This window comes from Alligator mississippiensis, chromosome 5 (genome assembly GCF_030867095.1).
Source record: "Alligator mississippiensis isolate rAllMis1 chromosome 5, rAllMis1, whole genome shotgun sequence".
NCBI lineage: Eukaryota > Metazoa > Chordata > Crocodylia > Alligatoridae > Alligator > Alligator mississippiensis.
The window spans coordinates 29477292-29493381 of NC_081828.1; the positions used below are offsets into that span (position 1 = coordinate 29477292).

Genomic DNA, 16090 nt, shown 5'->3' on the forward strand with positions numbered 1-16090 from the left:
CCTACTGCCAGGTTCCTGGACTTGTAGGGAACCACACTGAACAAATAATACAGCTCCACAGGCAAGTCCCAGCCTGTGGCATGGAGGGTTAACGCTATAAGTGGAACATTCCAAGATTATCCCAATTCTAAGAAAATGCTCCAGGAAGCTAACATTTAAGCAAATATGTTCAATAACAATTTCGTACTTCAAATTCCAAATCAGAGACCTGTTATAACATGTGTTGACTTTTTGTGAACAAAAGTGATAGTATAAATAGTCCTGCAGTTCCATAATTTTTCTAACCAAGAAATGTGGAGAGAAAGACAAATGGTGATGGTGTTTAAGAGTATGATTCTTTTAGTGTCATTTCAACTGCTGCTCGTGGTGAGAGGTTCTATGGTACAGCTGAAAAACGGTGGCTATGAGGACATTGTTATTGCAATTAACCCCCATTTACCAGAAGATGACAAGATAATTGGAAATATACAGGTAAGAATGCTGGTGTTCATCTGTATGTCATTCAGAGATATTCCTTAGTTATTTTTCTACTTCTGAAGTAATCATAGTGCTAAAATGGACAGATTCTTCTCCCATTGATATTGGTGTGAGTTTTTCCTCTGATTTTTAGTTCCCTGTGTAGTAGGTATGTTCTTTTCTTGAATTTTTCTTCTTACCTGTTGTTGCTAATGACAGCGCTAATCTTTGGAGGCTTAACTTGAATATTATTCCTCAATCCAGTAGAAACTCATTTTCTACTACTTCTTTCCAAAATGTATTTACCCAAGAATCTTTGAAACATGGATTTGTAATGAATCAGCAGTTACTTCTCTACAATTCTATCATTAGTCGTATTGGCTTCTACACCTTCAATAAAAAAGAGGAAGAAAAGTGTGTAAAGCTGCAGCACTATTTCTGTACTTAATATGTTACATTTTCTGAGTGAACTTCTTCTATCCCCTTCACAACCTCCTCAAAAGCACCCTACTCATGTGTCTCTAGCCACCAACTCTCTTTCAGGGAGGAAGTCCTCACTAGGACCTTGGGCTGCAGTCTTCTTGCAATATGCTGGGGCAACTACACATAAAATTAATGCAAAGCAATAAACCCTGGGACACATCATGCTAGAGTTTATTGCTCCTGGACTCTGTGTCTTCATATGTGCCCAGGACCGTAGCAAGTTAAGGCAGGATAGAGCAGCCCCAGCTGGCAGAAGACTTGGGCGGTTGGGAGGTTGGGGGGGGAAGGGAACAGGGTGGTGATCCTGCCAGGCCAGAGCTGCTCCAATCCAGCTTAATGTGCTGCAGAGGGGGTGGCTGGGGCATGAGGATGCTTCAGTGCAGGGCTAGAGCCAGCAGGTAGCCCTGTACTGAAGCACCTTCATGCACCAGCCAGACCTGTCAGCATCTACATGTGCATTGCTGTGGAGTAAAGAACTCTGCCTCAGATACTACTTGTATTTACAATTACTAACCTGTGGTGGAGTTAATTAGTTTACTGTGACCTAATAGGGCTGCATGTGTAGACATTGAGACTTTACTGTAGAGGTTATTAGGCAGCTCCAAAGTAAATATCTCATGTAGATGTGCCCACTGTGATCATCCTAGAACAGGGGTGAGCAAAATACAGCCCACAGGCTGGGTTCAGCTCACTGAGATAGTTTGTTCAGCCCGAGGGGCAGCCTGGGATGTGGGGCACGTGGCTGGCCCTGCTACCCCAAGGTGCGCAGCGGGGCTGGGGCATTATAGCAACTGGACTCCATTTCCCAGGAGCCCCAATCATGGTGGCTCCTTCTGGCTGCTGCTACCAGACCCAGACCCACTGCCTGTGCACCCCATCCTGTCCACCACACACCTACCGCTGGGAGTGCAACCCACACAGACAGGGTGCATGGCTCGATGGCTGGGATGGGGCAGTGGTCTGGTGGAGAGTGGTGTCCGGGAGTAAAAGGTGTGGATGGGGCTGGGGAGACCACGGGATCTTGGGGTAGAGACAGGGGCTCTGCCCCAGCTCCATGCTGTCACCACCCCAAGAGCTTGGCCCCAGCCCTAGCCCCGGCCTCGAATGCAGGTCCCTGCCCGACCACACACCCTGCCCACACAGCTCCTTGCAGTCTCCATGGAAACCCTGGGATTGCAGGGCAGTGACAGCACAGGGTGTGGGCCAGAGCTGAAGCAGAACCCCAGTTCTACAGGTAGGGACATGTAGGGAGTACATCATGACTCTGCCCTGGCCCCGGGCTGTCACCACCCCATGATCCCAGAGCCTCTATGGAATCCAGCCAAGAATTGGGTGGGGAGTTGCATGCACAGCCAGGATCTTGGCATAATGACAGTGTGGGGATAGGACAGAGCTTCAATCTGCTCCCTGAATGCCCCTGCCGGTGGAAACTGTGCCCGTCGCAGAGGTGTATGGGCAGCAGATTGCGGATCTGCCCTAGGCGCCAGCCCTGGGCTGTCACCACTCTGTGACCCCACCCTGTGATCCTGGCCTCGCAGGCCCATCCTGCTCCCTGCCAGCCTGCAGCCCCATCACACATAGGGATTTTGGTGAGCTATTGTGTTGGAGGGAGAGAGCTGCTGACCCAGCCTGCAACAGCTCAGCAAAACTCCATATGGAGTCCACAGGCCCAAATAATTGCCCACCCCTGCCCTAGAAAGTCTAACTTTCAAACAGTGCCGGATCCTAATCTGCTTCAGGGAAAATGACGTTGATATTCAGACAGTTTTCAAACAGCAAATTTTTTATTACCGAAAATCCCCTGTGGGTTCAGTACACCACGCTGGCTCCCTCTTCATTGCCCCAGGTCATGGCCACAAAATGGCAGACAGTGCAAGAACAGGACCCAGATGTGCGAGAGGTGCTGTGTGCCCAGAGATCAGGGAATACCTGACCCATGACCCTTTAATAATGCTACCCCCACAGCCCACCTCCTGTTGAGGGAGTGGGAAAGGCTTCGCTTGTTTGATGGAGTGCTACATCGGGAGGTGCAGGACCCAGAAGGACGGAAATATTGGCAGCTGGTCCTCCTTCAGAAGTATAAGACCCTTGCGTTACAGGCCTTGCATGATGACTTTGGACACATGGGAGTGGAGCACACCCTGGCACTAGCCCATGAGTGGTTCTTTTGGCCCAAAATGGCTGAAGATGTAAGGACTAAATGCTCAAACTGTGATCGGTGTGTGCAGAGGAAGACCCTGCCCACTCGAACTGCCTATCTACACACCATCCAGAGGTCAAAACCCATGGAGCTCATGTGCATGGATTTCCTAGCCATAGAAGGGGAGGGGCACTGAAAGGGGAATGTGCTGGGTGTGACAGACCACTTCACCTGATATGCCCAGGCCTTCCCTACACAAGATCAAATAGCAAGAACAGTTGCCAAAGTGCTGTGGGAAAAGTACTTCTCCGTGTTTGGGCTGCCTGCAAGAATCCACTCAGATCGGGGCGAGAATTTGAGAGCCAGTTGTTGCATGAAGTACTGACAGTGCTGGCATACACAAATCTAGGACTACACCGTACCACCCCCAAGGGGATCCCCAACCTGAGCGCTTCAATCACACTCTCTTGAACATGCTGGATACCCTCCAGCAGGAACAGAAGGCCGCATGGAGCCAGCACATCGCATACCTAGTGCATGCCTACAACTCCACTAGGAATGATGCAACGGGGGCCAGTCTGTATTTACTCATGTAACTCTGGGCACGACACTACATGCGCCCTCACCTGAATAATGGGATCCTGGGGTACCCAGTAGCCAGTAGCCCTGCCCAACCCCCCTGGGAAGCTGCTGCAGTGCCCCCGAGCAGAGAGCCTCCCCTTACAATCAAGCACCCTTGCAGACAGTTCTAAAACTATTTACAAGATTTAATTATTACATCATAACAAATAATCATTAAATAAGCACATGGATATACTGTCTAATAAACCCTTAAGAACTTATTTACACAGTCTCTCACTTGCACACGGTGTACTGGGGATCCCGTGTGCACTGCCCCTGGCGGGGTATCTCAGGGAGCGGGACTGTCTGTGTCCCTGCACGTGGTCTGTGGCACTGGTGTCCGTCTCCGTGCTCCTGGGGTCTCCGGGCAGCAAGCAGCGGCTCCTCTGCAGTTCTTGCAAGACAGCCTTCCCCTGCCTTTGCCCCCTTCCCTGGTTCTGCTGTGAGCAGTGTCTGGGCTGCAGGCTGTAGCAACCCTCCTGCCCCGCACAGCCTCACAGCCCCAGCAAATGCAGCCCCTTCCTGAGCTTTGCCTGCCCCTGGGGCCTCTTGCCCCTCAGGGAAACTAGGGCAGACTCCGGCAGTCCCCCCCTCCCCCCGGCTCTGCTGTGCTCACCCAGTCACACCAGCTGCGGTCAGGTCTCTCCAGACTTGGGTTCTCCACACCAGCAGTCCCTGCCTGCTCCTGCTGCTGCAGCTTCTCCACTCTGCTCCTGCAGGCCTCTCTTAGGGGCTCTCCGAGGGACCACTGAGCCGAGACTCAATCCGGTCTCCAGCCTGTCCCTCAGCCCCCTCTCTCTCTCGTCCCCCCCCGCGGGAAAAACTGCTCCCCCTTTTATCCAAGCCTCTCAGCCAATCCCAGCTCAGGGCCCTTCCTGGGCTTTTGCTAACGGCTCTCTTTCAAAACTTTGCTGGGGTTACATCACCCCTCCCACTTCCAACAGGGCTTCTCCAAAACAGCTTCACTTGTCCTCAGAGCCTACAGTGTCCCCTCTGGGACAAACTCGTCTCTGCCAGGCAGCTTTTCCCATTCTGTTCAGGTGGGTCCATTTTTTAAAGGCTGCTACACTCATGTTCAGGAGGGAGCCCCGGTTACCCATAGATTTGTGCTTTGGGGTAGAACGAGTCTACCAACAACATCTGACTCATGGTCAATGTGCACAACAGCTTCAGGACCGTCTGCATGGTGCATACCGACTGGCAGTCGAAACTGCTGGAAGAAACCAGCAACACCATGAGCAGCTTTATGATGCTTGAGTTTGTGAGCAAGGGTTACAAGAAGGGGACCGGGTGCTGCTGCGAAACCTGGGGCTAACTGGGAGACACAAAATCGCTGATCAGTGGCAGGCTGAACCCTATACAGTGGTGCAACAACTGGGAGACCTCCCAGTACACGAAATCTCCCCTTAGTCTGGACTGGGTTGAAGTCGCGGGGTCCACCAGAACCTCCTGCTGCCTATTGGCGAATTGGTGAGGTCCCCTCCACCTGAGAGCAAGCCGCTAGAAGAGAGGCCTAGGTCTCCCTGTAGAAGGAGGCCTCACACCACCCAGTCGGCAGCTGTACCTGCAGCTTCCCTGGAGGACTCAGACTCTGACTCTGACTGGTGGTACCCTACTGACTTTCACCCAAGCTTAGGACCTGCCACTCCTAAGGGCAAAGGGGAGATGGGGACTGCTGCTCGTGGGGCCCCGCCTGGTGAGACTGAAGGAGAAAACATCCCCACGTCTTTACCTGCCAGTGGGGCAGACTCCTCGAGTGAGAGGGAACCTGAGTCGCCAGGGCTCTCACAGAGTCCTGCCCCAGACCATACCCCATGGCCAAGGCGGGAGCTTCGGCCAGTCCGCCGCTTCACCTACAATGCCCCGGGGGTGCCAGGGGAGGTCCCCATCACTGCCCCATGGGCCCGGTAGTCCCCCAGGCTGAGGCCTGCACTTCACCGGGGATGGTGAAGGGTTCCATGGGGGAGTATGTGACGGGCTAGCTGGCAGTGACCTAGCCCAGGGGTTTTGAAAGGGCAAAAGATGATTGGAGGACTTGGGATTCCCTTTCCTCACCAATCAGGCCCCAGAGACTCACTCCTCCATGTCCCCTGATTGGCCCCTTGGGTCACCTGGAGGGGGATAAAAGGGGCAGCACGGCTGACTCAGAGGGGACCAGTGAGGGACCACGAGGAAGGAGCTTCAAAGAGCTGGCAAGAGCTGAGCCAGCGGGGCGGGAGCAGTTGCCCCAGAAGAGACTGAAGGAGCAGGACCCTCAGCAGCACAGCGTGTGGCTGGCAGGAGAGGCTTCCTGCTGGGCTCCAGGATCGCCTACGAGAGGCTGTGGCCAGCAGGAGAGGCTTCCCGCTTCAGCAAGGATCTGAGCAGCGACCTGAGGGGTTCCCAGCTTGACTTCCAACTCCTCCAATCAGAAACCAGGCAGTGCCACGTGAGGCCGGAGCTACAGGAAAGTCAAGACCCCTTACAGCTTGAAGCAGTACCAGCACTGGTGGCTGTGTGGCAGGTCTCCTACCTACCACATGGGAGGTTCAAGTCCCAACTTTAGTGACTTGGGGTGAGTGAGCTAACAAGGAGAAATTTCTCTTGCAATGGAAAGGGGGCATTGTGTTTTCTCCCTTTCCAGGTACCTAGGCCCTATATTTCTTTGTCCTTTGACATTTTGTATTTCATGCCTTTTTATATTTCCCCAACCAGTATTGTTTGCTCTGCTGTTTGTGTTTTATATTTTGTTAACCCTGTCTTTTGTCAATGATTGTAAGTGTCTAACCTTTGTTGAATCCTGCCCCCTTGGGGTATTGTGGTGTCCACTATACCCCCTGATTATGCCTGTTTATGTTCCCAGTATTGTTCCCTCATTAAAAGGTATATGGTTAAGTCCCCAGTGGTGGTCTGGCTCTGCTCTATAGGGGGAGGAGAGTCTCTACACCTCCCACAGCGCTTGTGCACCTGCTTTGATCCCTTCAACTGGAGAGAGGGTACCTTTTGGAGTACCGCCTGGGTTACACATAAGACATATTTTTTTCTTCCTGCACTCGCGTGGCTTGGGAGAGAAGCCCCCCACATAGGAGCCAGCTGCTTTCCCCACACCAGCTGGCTCCAGCACCTGGGGCTGCCCTCCCATGCCTGGGGCTTCCCTCCAGTGCTGCATGAGTGCGGGGAAGGCCAGCGATACAGACTACCCAGCAGGAACTGTGCTCCTTGCTACAATGGGCAGTGCTGGTCAGAGCCAGGTACCAGTGCTGAACATGAGCATCCCCCCCTTGCTGCTGCTGCTGTCCCTGCTGCCTGCTAGCACTGTGCACCATGGGAGGGAGTGTGGGAGGGGTTGCCATACTCCCCTACTCATACCCACACCCTGCCCAGCCAAGCCCCATGCTGCCACCACCCCCCTGGGCATGGGCTCCACACTGTCGCCAACTGCACCCTCATGCTCCACGCTCCTGCCCAGTTGCAGCCCTTGCTACCCCCAATTCCCTACCTTCTGCCTGGAAGCAGTGGGATGCCAGGGCAGCAGCGGCCTCCCCTCTGCTAGCAGGGCTGGGCCCTTCCACCAACGAGGGTGGGAGTGAAGCATAAAAGGGTATGTTGGGGGTGAATGCCTCGTTCCCACCCTCCTGGGCTGAAGCTCTGGGTGGGGTACAATTTGTTGGTGGGCACCCCAGGCCGGATGAAAGTGCTTGGTGGGCCGGACGCAGCCCAGGGGCTGTATTTTCCCCTCCCCTGCACTAGAAGCTTTACTGATATGCTAGTAGCCTAATGCTCCATTATTCAGTTTAAAAGCAAAAAAGCAAAACAAACAACTTGATTAGAAGTTCACTAATTTTCTAAGTTATATAATTTAAAAACACAAAATAGACAAAACATGGTCAAAAGATATTTTTTCATTATAGTCAAATGTAAATCTCTTATTCAGATTAAAACAAAACCAGGCAAGTTTGGGCAGGATGGGCCCCCCCATAAGAGATAAGAATTGCCCCCAGCAGAAGGGGAGAAAAGGGGGGAAAGTGGCTGCTTCTCCTCATTGCTGCAGGGCACTTTTTGCTGCAGGTGCCCAGAGCCCATAGCTTATCTCTGCCACAGCTACCTTTGACCCCCTTCCCCCCACCCCCCACCCAAGAGCCAAAGTGTAATTTGAACCCTGTCTGATAGTGCTTGCAATACTTCATTGTCAGTCATTGCTACACCTGAGTTAATAGTACCACATCTGAGTTAAGGTTTTCAGCTAGAGCTAAAAACATTCTGCAGGGCTGTGACATAGCAGAGAAATAAAAGAGAGACATTACCAGGAGTGGCTAGTAGACAACAAAATTGTAGAAGAAAGGATAGTTTGACTAGTGGAACATCCAGACTACTAAAAAGGAGGGGGTACTTAACACCTGGCAAGTGAAGAGAGGTTAGCAGGAATAAGGTAGATTTTAATGAGTCAGGAAGTCAGTTGACTTCCTCAGGGTTGCCTGAATAGCAATGCCGCTGCCCCTCCCAGGCAATTGGTTTTAAAGTTTGGGTGGAGCAAGAATCAAAGGCATGGGCCATGCAACTGCACCCTGCCATGATCCACCCTGGCACTAAGTTCACAAAAGGGGTGCCTCAAGCCCCAAAAGGTTGAGAACCACAGATCTAGATACACAGCAACAGGAGCAATTCAGTGCCTGATTTATTCCTTTTTCTTTTAGGAAGAAAAATCTGTACAGCCCTTCAGTTAGCAAGGATTTAATGACTATGTTCCTTTGTTGCATTAACCATTTCATCTTACTGTATTCTTGTTTCCTGGCCCAGATAAAATGATTAATTGTCGCTGCAATGATATTTTAAAATCCATAAATATTTTACTTCTTTCCCTATTAGGCCATGGTTAAAGAAGCGTCTACTTACTTATTTCAAGCCACAGAACAAAGATTGTTTTTCAAAGTTCTAAAAATTATAATTCCTCAAACATGGCAGCAAAAACCTGACTATTCAAGACTGAAAACAGAGTCATATGATAAGGTAAAACTTACAGTACTCTTTAAAAATCAAAAGTATTTGTTATGTTCATAGTTGCAAGAAAAAGTGTATCCCATTTACCTAATAGTCTTCTAATGTAAACTTTTCTTTTTGTTTTTGATCATACAATTTTTCTCTGTGGGTATTTTCCTTGTGTAAAACTTGGAGAATTTAGCCCATGCAACAGAATCATCTCAGACCACTCATATTCTGTGCCGTTTTCTAAACCACAGCTTATTTATTTTAGGCAGATGTCATAGTGGCTGATCCTTACTTGAAGTATGGAGATGATCCGTACACTCTGCAGTATGGAGGATGTGGAGAAATGGGACGATACATTCATTTCACACCTAACTTTCTGTCAAATGATAGTTTGCTGGATATCTATGGATCACGCGGTAACACAATCTATTTGACCTTCAGTACCTACTGTTGTTGTTACTACACGGTGGTCCAGATTTCAGATGTGTCCAGTGATTTGGAGTGTTTTCTTTTGTTTGGTCTACCTTGGATACCTTGAAAAGGCATGATTTTTCAGAAAAAGACATGAACATCAGGCTCCTGCAAAGTAACTTTTAGAGAATGAACAGATGAATAAATTATGCTAACTTAAAAACATGGAGAGGATGTGAAGAGAAGAACTGCTTTGCATCAGCTTCTCTGCAACAACTCTCTGTATGTCCACTGTCCCTGCCACCTGAACTGTGGTAACTTAGCTCTCTTGTTTTGGAGTTAAGTAACTCTTGATTAGTTGTGACTTACTGTGGAATAGATGTAGACACACAAAACATTTACCACAAAAGAGCAGATGTCTGGTACATGCTCCTCCTTTTAGATCAATATAATTTGCTTGTCTGTCTATACCAGGGGTGGGCAAAATGCAGCCCACAGGCCGGATGAGACCTGCCAAGCCATTCTATCCAGCCCACGGGGCCCCTAAAAAATTTAGAAAATGTAATATTTAGCTGCCCCTGACTACCTGTCATGCGGCCCTTGATGGCTTGCCAAAACTCAGTAAGCGGCCCTCCGCCCGAAATAGTTGCCTGCTCCTGGTCTATATACATAGTGCTCAGCCCCTCCAACTCCAGAAGTCAGATGTGTGGCACAGGAGACAAGCACATGGGGTCAGTCCACAGGTGTGATCCAGCATGAACCTGCATGCTAATACTAGCCATGATGCAATCCTGCACACTAGTGTGGCCCAACACGCCAGACTCAGTGGCAGCAATAGTAACCATGGCTCGGGGAGTGCAAATGCAAGAATTTTTGCTTGGCAAGAAGGTTTTCATTAGCAGAGCTTATTAAAGAAAAGGAACCAACATATGTTAATATGACTTAACCTAAAGTAAGTTTTAAACTGTTGGATTTAGAATGCACACATGTTCTTACTTTTCCACAGGCAGAGTTTTTGTCCATGAATGGGCCCATCTTCGATGGGGGGTATTTGATGAATATAATAATGATGCACCGTTCTATGTATCTAAAGACTCTGGAGAAGCAAGGGTTGAAGCAACAAGGTAGTATTTCTTCACATTCTGTCGTTAGCTGATATCATTCTAAACATTTTGATTACATCTGCCATATCCTTGTTTTCTTGGTCCCATCAATATTTTGAGCCCCAAGTGAATAGTCTTGGTGAGCTGTTATTTAGGTGAGTATAAAGAACTTTAGTCCATAATACTTAATTAACAATTATCATTGCCCACAGTTTAGTCTTGTGGAATTTCATTCATTATCATTTCATCGTGCGGAACTTTAAAATAGCATTATCTTTCATTCCACATGTAAATGCAGATTTGAATTCTCTATTTCACATGATTTCACAGGGTTTATCAAATAGCAGTTGGCATGAAATGTACACAAATATTTTCTCAAGCCCCTTTGGGAAGCAATCCTTGAAGTTTCCTCTCCTTATCCAAGATTTTTTTTTTTAGATCATGCTCTATGTTCTTCTTAAGAATTTAAAGGAAATCCTTTAAATTCTTAAGAAGAACATACTTCCAGTTTATTTGCTACCACAAAGCTTATGATGATTTCTACAAATAATAGTTATTTGTTGGTTATTTGTGGCTTGAGGGCTCTGTGTTTTTCTATCTTATCTCACTGCAGGTGTTCAGCTGGTGTTACTGGTCAATATATATACCAAAGTTGCCATGGAAACAGATGCACAATTAGGCAATGCAAATATGATAATGTGACCAAGCTGTTCGAAGGTGGATGTAAATTTGTGCCAGAAAACAAACAAGCTGCCTCAGCATCTATAATGTACATGCAAAGCTTACCTTCTGTGAGTATCTTTACACCTTTTTTGGTTTGCAGGGTAGACAATATTTGACCGTTTGTGTCATATGTGGCAGAAGGCCGGGGCTAATGGGATTTAGCCCCCACAAACTAATTTTGCAGTAGCCAGCCACAGCAGCAGCACCTGGTGCTGCTCAGTATGGAGATCCACTCCTCTAGCCCCACCATCTCCCCACTGCCCCCCTGCTTTAGCCAACACCCATACCACTCGCTCCTCTGATGCCGCCTCAGCCCCTGCAAGTAATATTTTCTCCCTGCTAAAACAGTAATGGTTTGTACATTATTTGTGTCAGCAGTAGAAATTGATTATGGAGTTAGACATTTGTTGAAATCCAGATATTTCCAAAGAATGTATGCAAAGTTCTTGAACTCAAACAGCATGAGACCATTTCTTTGGTCACATTTTCAAGCCACTTTCAAGCCGGCAGTCTTCCTGAAAAGCTTCTCTTCATTTGTTCTCAGGATCATGCTTGTAGTTCTTCCCTTGTTATCTGACTGGCTTTTTGATCTCTTGATCTTGTGCGGGCTGGGTCGAACCCCGGGCCCTTTCGTCGCTCTGCACGCGGGCTGTGGCCGGCAGCCCGGGCAGGCTGGGTCAGAGAGGGCGGGCACCGAGCTAGAATTAGGCACAGAGACTTAACGGTTGATTTTAAGATTGTTTACTTACACCGAGATGGTCGCGGTGCAGGCTGGAGACTTGCTTGAGTTGCGGTTACAAACAGAAAACACGAACAATCACATGGAGTTTGCTAGGCTCCACGCAGACAGAACTCCGGATGTCCAGGACAAGCGCGCATCAGAATAGAAAACTCGTCGATACGTCTTATAGAAAGTTACCGCTCGAAGACGGGAAGAGGTGGGCGGTGGATCAGGCCGCCAAACTCCTCTGAGCATCACACAGGGTTTCTATTACCCTGCCGCGCACACCCAGAGTCCCCACGAGATGGATGTGGAGTCCTCTTCAGCTTGGGCGGAAACTGCTCAAGCCTCTTATACGGCTAGCAGGCCAATCGCTAGCCGCCACGTGGGAATAATTTAGCACTAGCCAATTGCGGGGCACGAATTTGCATGCGAAGAGCGGGAAGTCCTTTGCACCGTGCATTTCTGTGTTGCAAAGGAAATGCACCCTGCGAAGACAGCTGCAAAGTGGCGGGAACACTCTCCTTTGCACGCGGGTTCTCTGTGCAGCAGAACTCCTCCGTGCAATGAAGCTGTAAATCCACGGGGATAATTCTTAGTGCTGAAGCACACACAAAAAATCAGACCTTTGGGTCATGACAGATCTCTCTCTGCCTGTCTCTGGATACTTGAGCCCCCCCCCCCAACATGCACATCTCTACCAAACAATTCCCAGCAAGACTTCTTCACTGTACAGAGTTCAGTTTCTGATCTGCACTCTATGTGGCCTGTGTTTTGGGCAGTAACTTCTAGTTCAGCTTTATTAGTCAAAAAGCTTACATGCTTCTTATATCTCTTGAATGAGGACAGGGATGTGCCCATGACAGTGAGGATTTATTTTTTTGTGCCCATGAGGATAGGGATTTCTTGTGTTGCCCAGTCTCATGCATTTTGCAGGGATGGATTCCAGCTTGGGATCCACAGCCTCTACACAAACTATCCGAGTATCCTGGGTCCATGTGCAGGGGTAAGCCCCATAGCTCTTTCAACTTGGAGACCAAGCCTGTAGGTCTACAGCACCACTTCTTGGCCAGATACAGACATTACACTTTTACCAGAATAAGTGACCGGAAACTAGTCTATACCCATAACAGAAGTTCAGCACACAAAACTGTTATATACCTGTAACAGAACAGATGTTCAGCACACATAGACTGCTTTAAAAATGGTGGAACCCAGTCTAAAATTTGCCCCTTCCTGCCAACCCCCACCCAAAGTGGGAATATGTGTTCTGTTCACTACTCATCTTAACTGCATCACTTACAGAAAACCTTGTAACTTAGATTGATTCTACCTTTGGCTTTTTTAATGTCTGTACTTAGCCCTTATCTCTGTTACCTCTGTGACCCCATTAGTGAGTTCAAATGGGCTGAGGTCTTGATGGGCATTTTCACCTTTAAGGACAAAAATATGACCAGAAGTGAAGTGCCTAAGGCAAGCAGCCTTTCTAAAACATGAAAGCATGTATGTGGCTAGCTGGAAAGCAGAAGGGAGAGTCCTTGGAATCAAAATAGCTAACCCAGAGCTAAATAGAGTCAATGGGAGAGAGTGTTCCCTTTTCAAGCTAGTTAATGTCCCTGCATTCCTTCCTTGGAAAAAGTTATTTAAGAAGAGCTTGAACTAATGAGAGAGCCTTTTGTTTTCTTGATAGGATGCTAAACGCTGTGTTATCAACTCCCTGCTGGCTCTCTCGCAGGTCAGGAGCAGTGCAGGGCAGAGGGAACCCCTCCCTAATCAGAGCATCCTGCCAGGGCCCCAACACCCACCCCTCAGCTCAGCACTGAAGAAAGCAAGGGAGGGCTGCTCTAGTACCCCTCCAGCTTCAAGCCTGAGCCACTGCAGGCATTCACCTGCATTTCTTCAGTCCAGAGGGAATATCTGTGCACTTGCAAACCAGTTCAGTCTAGCCAGCTTAGACTAACCTGCAAAGATGAAATCAATTCAGGCTCATGCTTTTTTGAATGTCTGTCCCTAGCCTAATAGACTGGGGTTTGCTGCTATATGTACACTTGCTGTTTAATAATCATTCTTCTCTCCTAACTGTTTTTTAGGTGGTTAAATTCTGTGATAAACACAGTCATAATGAAAAAGCTATGAATATGCAGAACAAACTGTGTAACTACAAAAGCGCATGGGAAGTAATTATGAACTCTACTGACTTCAGCAATGTCTCACCAATAAACAGCTCTTATCCCCCATCTGAGCCCTCTTTTGTACTGTTACAGACCAGGGACAGAGTTGTCTGTCTAGTGCTGGATGTTTCTGGGAGTATGGATGCTGTAAGTATTACTATTGTATAAATCATTTTGAGCAGAAGGGATTAAAAACAGACATAGATATAAAATGGCTGATTTATTATAACACTTTCTTCAGTCAATATTTTAGTTAACAGCTTTAATTTTTTTTAGGAAAATTAAGGCTGCTCTAGCAAACCATGTTATGCAAAATTAGGAAATGCTAAAAAGAAGTGTATGAAGGCTATTAACTGCTAAGACAGATAGGCCAGACTTAGTCTATTTTCCGTTTCAAGATAAAACTTATAAATAAATTGTGCTCCTTTGTTTTAGTTTCATTTAAAAAACTGAATATTTATATAAAAAAAGAGAGTACAGTAAAAGCTCTGTTGTCCGGCATCCCCCAGGAATTTTCAACCTCAAGATCTAATTCATTATGTTTATCAAAATAATAAAATATTCAACCTTCATCTTTTTGTCATACTTAGGAATTGAGAATTTGGAGTATCATAATGTGGTATAATACTGAATATGCCAGTAATCTTCCTCTCTTGCTTGAAATGTTTTACTAAAATAAATATGGAATATGAATATTTTTACTAGGAATGAGATCCCAGTATCAGAACATACAGTTTTACTGTTACCTGTGAGTGACACTTCATGATAGAAGGATCTTCTACAAACACCATGATTTGGAATGAACAGACATATAGATAAAGTACAGGATAGTTGGTGATATTGAGATATGTGCATTTGTCTAATTTTCCATATTTCCTCCCCAAATCTCTCATTTACTTTTTATCAGAAACATTTTGATTTATCACTATGAACTGAACAACAGCTCAGGATCAATAGTTCTTATTCAGTATCTTCTCCCCGAATAGCTCTGACAGTTCTAAGTATGTTCTATTCATCACATACAGCATAATCGGATTACACGGCTCCATCAGGCTGCAGAGACATTCCTGCTGCAGATTATTGAAATCGGTTCCTGGGCTGGAATTGTCACTTTCTCATCTTCAGCAACAATTCAAACTTACCTGCAACAAATAGTCAGTGAGAATGTGCGCCAGGGCCTTATCAAATACCTGCCTACAAGAGCTGATGGAGGAACTAACATCTGTGCAGGCGTACAGCAAGGATTTCAGGTGAAGAATGTTGGGGGGCTTTACCTGGGAATACAGTAACAGAATTAGAGATATTGGTGGATAGGCAATGGACCAAGAGAAATAAGAATGATTCAAACTTGGAAACTCATGACATGTAATGAAAATCATGACATGACTTAAGCCCAGTGCATGTAGTTTTAGCCAAGACAAGTTTAAGAAATGTCTCTCTAATGACATACAATGGGGAAGAAGTTGAGTTCCTGAATAAGCTTCTGTGGCCTGACTATGAAGGATGTTAGCCAAAATGATCATAATGGTCTGTTCTGGCTTTATCTTTCTATGACTTATGACAGTTACTTCTAGCACCTTGTCAGTTTGTCAGCAGATGATATTTTTCAACCATGTTAAGTAAATCCTGTAAGATTGCTTTGTAGAGAATCAAGACACCTTCCAGAAATTAAAATCATGGAAATTTGAGGTTTGAAACTCAAAATTTACTCTCTTAGTGTTGACATCAGCCAAATTTGATTCTGAAAATCAGTTTTGTGGAAATGGAGGGTAGATATGCCACATGTTTTCTGTGTAAATTCAGAGTCATATTTTATGACCTTGGTAACAGAGAAAATATTTTAACTATGTTTGACTCCAGCTACTGGAGAGAGAACTGGATTCTGCCCTAGTCAGCCTGGCCTGTGCATCTTCATGACAATGTTAGTTGAGTCCCAGTTACAAGAGTTAATTCTGACTTGAGTTATACCGCATAACCCTACTGAGGAGAAGTGGATTGCAGAGGTGTAACTGAAGACAACAACAGATTGCAAATACACTTCTTTCTTGAGTTGACAGACAAATCAAAAATGACTATAATTTGACTTTCAGATTTCAGTGTCAGTACTGGACAATGAGAGAGAAAAAGCAGACTCAATTATGCTCCAAACAGTTAACTGATATTGCCTTAAATTAAAATAGGTCTTGGCTCACCATATTTTTCTTGTACATGTGATCTGCAATTATTGAGTGACAACAAACAGAGGAACCTCATGTGCTGCTTGTAGAATCCCCCTCCCCTGAACTATTGAACTGTA

General features: G+C 46.8%; 1 protein-coding gene across 1 annotated transcript in view; it reads left to right on the forward strand.

Annotated features, from left to right (window-relative positions):
* Window positions 1–238: 238 nt before the first annotated feature.
* Window positions 239–16090, forward strand: part of LOC102560658 (calcium-activated chloride channel regulator 1-like) — a 31061-nt gene continuing 15209 nt past the window's right edge. The window contains exons 1-7 of the mRNA XM_019479126.2: window positions 239–471; window positions 8546–8686; window positions 8931–9081; window positions 10083–10200; window positions 10793–10970; window positions 13714–13941; window positions 14820–15044. Of these exons, the coding sequence (XP_019334671.1) occupies window positions 292–471; window positions 8546–8686; window positions 8931–9081; window positions 10083–10200; window positions 10793–10970; window positions 13714–13941; window positions 14820–15044 (1221 nt within the window). The 5' untranslated portion in view covers window positions 239–291. The remainder of the gene's footprint in view (window positions 472–8545; window positions 8687–8930; window positions 9082–10082; window positions 10201–10792; window positions 10971–13713; window positions 13942–14819; window positions 15045–16090) is intronic.